Source organism: Strigops habroptila, chromosome W (genome assembly GCF_004027225.2).
Source record: "Strigops habroptila isolate Jane chromosome W, bStrHab1.2.pri, whole genome shotgun sequence".
Lineage (NCBI taxonomy): Eukaryota > Metazoa > Chordata > Aves > Psittaciformes > Psittacidae > Strigops > Strigops habroptila.
Window position 1 is genome coordinate 27,775,865 of NC_044301.2, and position 10,374 is coordinate 27,786,238.

At 49.4% G+C, this 10,374-nt stretch overlaps 1 protein-coding gene across 1 annotated transcript in view; it reads right to left on the minus strand.

Annotated features, from left to right (window-relative positions):
* LOC115618985 (zinc finger SWIM domain-containing protein 6-like) overlaps positions 1 to 740 on the minus strand; it is a 68,384-nt gene extending 67,644 nt beyond the window's left edge. The window contains exon 1 of the mRNA XM_030511002.1: positions 561 to 740. Coding sequence (XP_030366862.1) covers positions 561 to 740 — 180 coding nt within the window. The remainder of the gene's footprint in view (positions 1 to 560) is intronic.
* Between the last annotated feature and the right edge of the window lie 9,634 nt (positions 741 to 10,374).

The window sequence follows — 10,374 nt, forward strand, 5'->3', positions numbered from 1 at the left end:
CTGCCGGCTCATGTTGAGCTTTTCGTCAACCAACACCCCCAAGTCCTTCTCCTCAGGGCTGCTCTCAATCCAGTCTCTGCCCAGCCTGTAGTTGTGCTTGGGATTGCCCCAACCCAGGTGCAGGACCTTGCACTTCATATTGTTGAGCTTCATGAGGTTTGCACTGGCCCACCTCTCAAGCCTGTCGAGGTCCCTCTGGATGGCATCCCTTCCCTCCAGCGTGTGAACCGCACCACACAGCTTGGTGTCATCGGCAAACTTGCTGGTGGTGGACTCAATCCCACTGTCCATGTCACCAACAAAGATGTTAAACAGCGCCCGTCCCAATACCAACCACTGAGGAATGCCAATCGTCACTGATCTCCACTTGGACATCAAGCCATTGACTGCAACACTGATGGAGTGTGACCATCCAGGCAATTCCTTATCCACCAAGTGGTCCATCCATCAAATCCATGAATCTCCAATTTAGAGACAAGGATGTTGTGCAGGACAGTGTCAAATACCTTGCACAAGTCCAGGTAGATGACGTCAGTCGCTCTTCCCTTATCCGCCAATGCCGTGGCCCCACCGTAGAAGGCGAACAAATTTGTCGGGCACCATTTGCCATTAGTGAAGCCATGCTGGCTGTCGCCAATCACCCCCTTATTGACCATGTGCCTTAGCATAGTTTCCAGGAGGATCTGCGCCAGGATCTTGCTGGGCGCTGAGGTAAGACTGACTGGTCTGTAGTTCCCCATTGTCGTGGTTTAAGCCGAGCTGGTAACTCAGAACCACGCAGCCGCTCGATCGCTACCCCCCACCCTTTCTTTCCCCCCCACTCCCGGAGCGGCGTTCCTCAGGGGTCAGTACTGAGACGGGTGCTGTTTAATATCTTTGTCAGCGACTTGGACAGTGGGATTGAATGCACCCTCAGCAAGATTGCTGATGACACCAAGCTGTGTGGTGCGGTTCACATGCTGGAGGGAAGTGATGCCATCCAGAGGGACCTCGACAGGCTTGAGAGGTGGGCCAGTGCAAACCTCATGAAGCTCAACAATATGAAGTGCAAGGTCCTGCACCTGGGTTGGGGCAATCCCAAGCACAACTACAGGCTGGGCAGAGACTGGATTGAGAGCAGCCCTGAGGAGAAGGACTTGGGGGTGTTGGTTGATGGAAAGCTCAACATGAGCTGGCAGTATGCGCTCGCAGCCCAGAAAGCCAACCATATGCTGGGCTGCATCAAAAGGACCATGGCCAGCAGGTCGAGGGAGGTGATTCTGCCCTTCTACTCCACTCTTGTGAGACCCTAACTGGAGTATTGCATTCAGCTTTGGGGCCACGTCCCTCTTGTGTTGGGGGAGCTGTTAGAGTGAGTCCAGAGAAGGGCCACAAAGGTGATCAGAGGGCTGGAGCACCTTTCCCCTGAAGACAGGCTGAGAGAGTTGGGCTTGTTCAGCCTGGAGAAGAAAAGGCTCTGGGGACACCTTACAGCAGCCTCCCAATACCTAAAGGGTGCCTACAAGAAATCTGGAGAGGGACTTTTTACAAGGGCATGTAGTGACAGGACAAGGGGGAATGGCTTTTAGATGAAAGAGGGTAGATTTAGATTAGACGTTAGGAAGGAGGAAATTCTTTACTATGAGGGTGGTGAGACACTGGAACAGGTTGCCCAGAGAAGTTGTGAATACCCCATCCCTCAAAGTGTTCAAGGCCAGGTTGGACGGGGCTTTGAACAACCTGGTCTGGTGGAAGGTGTCCCTGCCCATGGCAGCAGGGGGGTTGGAACTAGATTATCTTTAAGGTCCCTTCCAACCTGAAGCATTCTGTGATTCTATGAAGCAGCAGTATTCCATTAATTGCTTATGATTAGGAGCTCCGGAGAAGGCACGTTCCGCAGTGGAGCAGGGGCTCACAGCGGACAGCGGCGTAGAAGAGAGTTCCTGAGCCAGAGAAACCCAGGAGAGTGCCGGGAACCGGATGCTCACACAATATTGGCTGAGGTGGCGTGGGCGGGGCCAGGAATAACGGCGCCCCCACTCCCACCAAGGGCAGTCCTAGGGAGTGTGGCAAGCAGGGCATGGTGTGGCAGTTTAGGCAGAAGGGTGCCTCCTTGAAGGAGGGACATTCCACAGGCCGTCTGCACGGGTCGGGGTACACATCCTACCTGACGCTTAGTGGAGAATGGTGGGCAGTCGTTGAAAGCAAAGGCTGCAGCTCCAGGGAAGGGTTCTGCATCATCTACGCTGGTGGTGGCCTTCACTCAGACTCAGGGAGAGGCTGCAGGAGGTGCCTAGAGCTTTCTCTTGGGGCAGGGACAGGCAGCAGACCTGCCTGCAGACGGTGTGCCCAGGTGGAGGACCTCCTGCAGCAAGTGGCTAAGCTGCAGGAGGTGGTGAGGGGGTTGTGTAGCATCGGGGAGGCTGAGAATAAGTTAGATAGCTGTTTCCAAGCATGGTTGGCAACAGAGCCACAGCCAAATGCCCCCAGCAGACCACACAGAAGGGAGCGGGGGGCCTATAATGAAGGGGAATGGAAGCTTGCAATGGCAAGGACCCAAAGGAGGAAGACTTCCCCCAAAGCCAGAGGTGCCCTTGCAGAACCCATTCGTTGCTTTGCAAACCAATAATGAAAGACCCATCGCAGCAGGAAAGACACTGGAGATGAAGATGGCAGCCCAATGTGCACCCCAAATAACAAGCACAACTAGGAAAAGGTGACGAGTGATAGTAGAAAGCATCCATTTGCTGGCCTGATGTGCTCTCCAGAAAGGTGTGCTGCCTACCGGGGGCTCACATCAGGGATGTTACATCAGGACTACGGAGCCTCATGCAGCCAAGTGACTATTAATGGTTTTAAACTGAAAAAGGAGAGATTCAGGCTGCATGTGAGGAAATAATTCTTTACAAGGGTGGTAACATACTGGCACAGGTTGCCCAGAGAGGTAGTAGATGCACCATCCGTGGAGACATTTATGGCCAGGCTGGATGTGATTCTGGGAAACCTGATCTAGATGAAGATGTCCCTGCTCATTGCAGGAGGGTTGGACTAGATGACCTTTAAAGGTCCCTTCCAACCCATACTATTTTATGATTATCTGCTGCTGTTTCACATGGGCACAACAGAGCCAGGAGCAGTGTGGACTATCAAGAAGGATCGCAGAGCCCTACGAGCGGTGGTCAAGGACTCTGGAGCACAGGTAGTTTTCTCATCAGTCTTCCTGGTCAAAGGGAATGAGATTGAAGGGGCGAGTCGAATCTGGCAAATCAACGAATGGTTATGGGACTGGTGCCACAGCCAGGGGTTTGGCTACCTAGACCATGGAACTCATTTTGAGAAACCTGGTCTCCTGGGGTCCACCTCTGTCATGGTTTAAGCCCAGCCGGTAACTCAGAACTACGCAGCCGTTTGCTCACAACCCCCGTTCCCCCCACCCCCACCCACCGGGTGGGATGGGGAGGAGAATCGAAAGAATGTAAACCCCACAGGTTGAGATAAGAACAGTCCAGTAACTAAGGTATAATACAAAACCACTACTACTACCACCAATAATAATAATGATAAGGGAAATCACAAGGGGAGAGAATATAAAACTAAAAGGGGAAAGGAAAAAAAACAATAAACTGAAGTGATGCACAATACGATTGCTCACCACCCGCTGACCAATACCCAGCCCGACCCAAGCAGCAATCTGGGCCTTCCGGGTAACTCCCCCCACTTTCTATACTGGGCACGACACGCTACATGGTATGGAATACCCCTTTGGCTAGTTTGGGTCAGGTGTCCTGCCTCTGCTTCCTCCTGGCTTCCTGTGCCCCTCCTCACTGGCAGAGCATGAGAGACTGAAAAGTCCTTGATCAGGGTAAGTGCTACTTAGCAACAACTAAAAACATTGGTGTATTATCAGCACTGTTCTCAGACTAAAGCCAAAACACAGCACTGCACCAGCTACTAGGAAGGAGAAAAATAACTGTTACAGCTGAACCCAGGACAACCTCTCAGAGAAAGGGCTTGCCAAGCTGGTGAAGAAGGCTTTAAGCTGAAGTTGCCAGGGGAGGGGAACCTCAATCCATCCCACTCCTACCAGTTTGGTGCCAGTAGGAGATGCCAAGAGCCTGGAGACGGAACACGGGTAAGCATTGTCCACCTGAAGAGCAGTACAAAGGTCTTCCAGCCACTCCAGCCAATAAGCCAGCATCATCAGGGGCCCAACTGAAATGCCTCTATGCCAATGCACGTAGCATGGGGAACAAGCAAGAGGAGTTAGAAGCGTGTGCACACCTGAAGGGCTACGACCTTGTTGGCATCACGGGGATGTGGTGGGATGCCTCCTATGACTAGTGTTGGAATGGAAGGATACAGGCTCGTCAGGAAAGACAGGCTGGGGAGCTCCTCCTGGGAATGGATGAGGACCCAACCAAGAGCTTATGGGTCAGGATTAAAGGGAGGGACATCACAGTGGGGGTCTGCTACAGGCCACCCAGCCAGGAAGACTGAGTGGATGACGCCTTCTATAGACAGATAGGTGCGGCCTCATGTTCGCAAGCCCTGGTCCTCATGGGGGACTTCAACCACCCCAATATCTGTTGGAGGGACAAAACAGCAGGGCACAAGCAATCCAGGAGGTTCCTGGAATGTGTTGATGATAACTTCCTTCTCCAAGTGATAGAGGAACCAATGAGGAGGGGGGCTATGCTGGACCTTAGAATCACCAACAGGGAGGGGCTGGTGGGGAATGTGAAGCTGGAGGCAGCCTTGGCTGCGGTGACCATGAAATGGTGGAGTTTGAGAACCTTAGGGTGGTGAGGATGGTGCACAGCAAGCTTGCTGCCCTGGACTTCAGGAGAGTGGATTTAGGCCCCTTGAGGGATCTCCATGGTGGAGGACCATGGGCTATAGCCCTAGAGGGAAGAGGAGCCCAAGACAGCTAGTTAATATTCAAGGATTACCTCCTCCAAGCTTAGGAGCGATGCATCCAAAGTGGATGCATCTTTGCATCTTTTGATTTTGGGCAAGAACACCAGGAGGATGGCATGGATGAACAAGGAGCTCTTGGAAAAACTCCAGCATAAAAAGGAGGCCTACAGAGGGTGGAAGCAAGGATGGGTAGCCTGGGAAGAATATAGAGAAATAGTCAGAGTAGCCAGGGATCAGGTTAGGAAAGCTAAAGCCCTAACAAAACTCAACGTGGGCAGGGACATTAAGGGCAACAAGAAAAACTTCTATAGGTGCATTGGGGATAAAAGGAAGATGAAGGAAAATGTGGGCCCCCTCCAGGGTAAAACAGGAGACCTAGTTACCCAGGAGACATGGAGAAGGTCAAGGTACTCAACAACTTTTTTGCCTCAGTCTTCACCAGCAAGAGCTCCAACCACACCGTCCAAGTTGCAGAAGGCAAGGGCTGGGACTGGGAGAATGAAGAACTGCCTGCTGTAGGAGATCAAGTTCGAGATCATCTAAGGAGCCTGAAGGTGCACAAGTACATGGGACCTGACAAGATGCATCTGCAGGTCCTGAGGGAACTGGCGGATGAAGTTGCCAAGCCGTTATCCATCAGATTTGAGAAGTCATGGCAGTCTGAAGTTCCCGCTGACTGGAAAAGGGGAAATGTAAGCCCCATTTTTAAAAAGGGAAAAAAGGAAGACCAAGGAAACTACAGACCAGTCAGTCTCATCTCAGTGCCCGGCAAGATCCTGGAGCAGATCCTCCTGGAAACTATGCTAAGGCACACGGAAAACAGAGAGGTGATTGGTGACAGCGAACATTGCTTCACTAATGGCAAATTGTGCCCGACAAATTTGGTGGCCTTCTACGATGGGGCCACAGCATTGGTGGATAAGGGAAGAGCAACTGATGTCATCTACCTGGACTCGTACAAGGCACTTGCCACTGTCCTGCACAACATCCTTGTCCCTAAACTGGAAAGGCATGGGTTTGATGGATGGACCACTTGGTGGATTGGATGGATGGTCGTACTCAAAAGTGTTGTGGTCAATGGCTCGATGTCCAAGTGGAGACCAGTGATGATTGGTGTTCCTCAGGGGTTGGTATTGGGACCAGTGCTGTTTAACATCTTTTTGGTGACATGGACAGTGGGATTGAATGCACCCTCAGCATGTTTGCCGATGACACCAAGCTGTGTGGTGCAGTCGACACGCTGGAGGGAAGGGATGCCATCCAGAGGGACCTTGACATGCTTGAGAGGTGGGCCAGTGCGAACCTCATGAAGTTAAAAAAGGCTAAGTGCAAGGTCCTGCACCTGGGTGGGGGCAATCCCAAGCACAACTACGGGCTGGGTGGAGACTGGATTGAGAGCAGCCCTGAGGAGGACGACTTGGGGGTGTTTATTGGTAAACTCAATATGAGCAGGCAGCGTGTGCTTGCAGCACAGAAAACCAACTGTATGCTGGGCTGCATCAAAAGGAGTGTAGCCAGCTCTCATGAGACCCCATCTGGAGTACTGGATTCGGCGCTGGGGCCTCCAACGCAAGAAAGATGTGGAGCTGTTAGAGCAAGTCCAGAGGAGGACCACGAAGATGATCAGATGGCTGGAGCACCTCTCCTATGAAGACAGGCTGAGAGAGCTGGGCTTGTTCAGCCTGGAGCAGAGAAGGCTCCGGGGAGATCTTATTGCAGCCTTCTGCTACCTAAAGGGTGCCTACAAGAAATCTGGAGAGGGACTTTGTACAAGGGCATGTAGCGAGAGGACAAGGGGGATGCCCCATCCCTGGGAGTGTCTCTGCTCCACCCAAACAGAACCACATCTGCTCAAAGCCTGAACTTCACACAGCTCCAGAAATTTTAGGCTAGTCTAACCTGCTTCTCTTCATTACTGAGAAAAGGATCTGAAGCATGATCAGCCAGACCCAATAGGCTGTGCTTTGCTTGCTTAAATCCTCTGCTCATGAGAAATCTTCTGTCTCTGTCATCTTGACAGAATAGAAAGAAAACATAATTAAGTGTGCAGAAATTCCAATGAAGATCCCAAACACGCCAATGTCATCTCAGTTATACTGCTCTCCAGTGACCATGATAGTAAAATTGTAGGGGCAGAGAATATGAACAGAAGGAGCCAGGATGAGTATTATTAATTGCACAAACACTCCTGTCGAGCCAAGTTCCTCAAACCCAAGTAACTTTGCCTTTTGGGCGTAAATGATCTATTTGCCTCCTTTGGTTAGGTATTTATAATCAAACACATTAACATGCTCTTCAGTACCTAAATTCCACTATTATGTGATTTCATTGTGGACTGAATTTTCCCTAATTAAGTCTTACTCGCAAGAATCTACAGTAGCTTCCCCATACTCACACATTTTCTTACTGATTTCAGTGACTAGTTTGAAATAATGTTAGGTAACATGCAAGGCCAAACTTTAACAGGGATGGGATTGGTGAAACGAATACTTTGCTAAACATGTTCATGTCATGGAAGGAACGTGAATGATCATGCATCTAGAAGCTCACTTGTCACTAATGTAATGAGTCCTCTGGCTGTACGTGAGATACTTTCCTGTGTCTGGCACGATCCCAAACATTTTTAATTTTTACCTAGTCATACATCTTCAGTGATCCATATGAACTTACCTTTAATTACCATGAAATCTTCTGTACTACTTTCAAGATAAACTCTATGTCTTTTTTCATAACTTAATTTTATTGAACATCCTCTTAAAAGCAACAGTAGCATTTCTGCAACATATTCTAAACAAAACAGAGTCAGCTATATAATCTCTACCATGAACTTTTCTTGCATGTTTATCTCCACCTACTGAAGATGTGCTCAGAAGTACGTAGGAAGGCTACAGCTTAACAGATAGCAAGTCAATTTAGGTCCCCCTAAATGAATACACCCAACAAAAAACAAGTATTTGACAATTAGGTTGTGGCTATGACTTCATCCTTACACATCCAGAGGTAATGGCTGAAAATGCTTGAGGTTTTCCCCACCAAGCCTTCAAACGCAAAGGAGATCTTCACAGTTGAGAGAGGGGGGGGGGGGGGGGGATTTTGCCTAAACTCCCCCAAAGGAAGACTATTTTAGAACATGAGAATTTGCAAAGGAAACAACATATTAGAATTCTACTGAGACGGGGTCAAACGCACAAACTGGAGTTAAAAGTCAAAGACAGATCGCTTACTTGTTTCAGCTAGCAACTAGAATACCACACAGCTGCTTGCTCACTCTACCCCCTATCCCAGTGGGATGGGGAGGAGAATCGGAAAAAAGATAAAACCTGTGGGTTAAGAACAGTTTAATAATTGAAGTGCAATTTATTATTATTAATAATAATGACAACATAGGTAACAAAAAAGAGAAAGAGAGAAAACTCAAAAAACCCAAAACAAGTTTAATAGTTGAAATAAAGTACAATACTACACTACTACTACTAAAGGGAAATAACAAAGAGAGAGAAAACTAAAAAAAACCAAACCAACCCAAACCAACAAACCCAAAACCACCAAAACCAAAACAAACCACCAAACCCAAACAAACAACAGGGATGCTCACCACCTGCTGACTGATGCCCAGCCAGTCCCCGAGCAGCGATCGGCCCCTTCCATTCAATTCCTCCCAGTTTACATGCTGGGCATGACGTGCTGTGGGATGGAATACCCCTTTGGCTAGTTTGGGTCAGGTGTCCTGTCTCTGCTCCCTCCTGGCTTCTTGTGCCCCTCCTCACTGGCAGAGCATGAGAGACTGAAAAGTCCTTGATCGGGGTAAATGCTATTTAGCAACAACTAAAACATCAGTGTATCAGCATTGTTCCCAGACTAAAGCCAAAACACAGCACTGTATCAGCAACTAGGAAGAAATATAATCGTTATAGCTGAACCCAGGACACTATCCAGGCTAAAACCAGGATAAAGGTAATGTCTTTTACTAAAAAGCATATATATATATTTTTTTTTTCAAATCCCTCCTGCACTACTAACTTTCACCATGGTATCTGCATCCTGGATTAAGAAAATGGCTATCATTTTACATAGCTTTTCTTCGCATACCAACAGTTATAGAATAGAACCATAGAATAGTTGGGGTCGGAAGGGACCTTCAAAGGTCATCTAGTCCAACCCCCCCTGCAATGAGCAGGGACATCTTCAACTAGATCAGATTTCCCAGAATCACATCCAGCTTGGACTTGAATGTCTCTGGGGATGGCGCATCCACCACCTCTCTGGGCAACCTGTGCCAGGATTTTACCACCCTCACTGTAAAAAATTTCTTAATCATAGAATAGTTAGGGTTGGAAAGGACCTTAAGATCATCTAGTTCCAACCCCCCTGCCACGGGCAGGGACACCGTGCCCTAAACCATGTCGCCCAAGGCTCAATCCAATCTGGCCTTGAACACCGCCAGGGATGGAGCATTCACAACTTCCTTGGGCAACCCATCCCAGTGCCTCACCACCCTCACTGTAAAGAACTTCTTCCTTATATCTAATCTAAACTTCCCCTGTTTAAGTTTGAACCCGTTACCCCTCGTCCTACCACTACAGTCCCTAAGGAAGAGTCCCTCCCCAGCATCCTTATAGGCCCCCTTCAGATCCTGGAAGGCTGCTATGAGGTCTCCACGCAGCCTTCTCTTCTCCAGGCTGAACAGCCCCAACTCTCTCGGCCTGTCTTCATACGGGAGGTGCTCCAGCCCTCTTATCATCCTCGTGGCCCTCCTCTGGACTTGCTCCAACAGCTCCATGTCCTTTTTATGTTGAGGACACCAGAGCTGTACACAGCATGTCAAGGTCCCTCTGGATGGCATCCCTTCCCTCCAGCGTATCAACCGAACCACACAGCTTGGTGTCGTCGGCAAACTTGCTGAGGGCGCACTCGATCCCACTGTCCATGTTGCCGACAAAGATGTTGAACAAGACAGGTCCCAACACCGATCCCTGAGGGACACCACTCGTTACTGTTTTCCAACTGGACATCGAGCCGTTTACCACAACTCTTTGCGTGCAACCATCCAGCCAGTTCTTTATCCGCTGAGTGGTCCATCTATCAAATTGATGTCTCTCCAATTTAGAGACAAGGATGTCATGCGGGACAGTGTCGAACGCTTTGCACAAGTCCAGGTAGATGACGTCAACTGCTCTGCCCCTGTCCATCGGTTCCGTAAGCCCATCATAGAAGGCCACCAAATTGGTCAGGCAGGATTTCCCCTTAGTGAAACCATGCTGGTTGTCATCAACCACCTCGTCGTTTTTCATGTGCCTTAGCATGCTTTCCAGGAGAACCTGCTCCAAGATTTTGCCAGGCACAGAGGTGAGGCTGACTGGTCTGTAGTTCCCCGGGTCTTCCACCTTCCCCTTCTTGAAAATGGGGGTTATATTACCCTTCTTCCAGTCATCAGGAACTTCACCTGACAGCCATGATTTTTCAACTATGATGGACAGT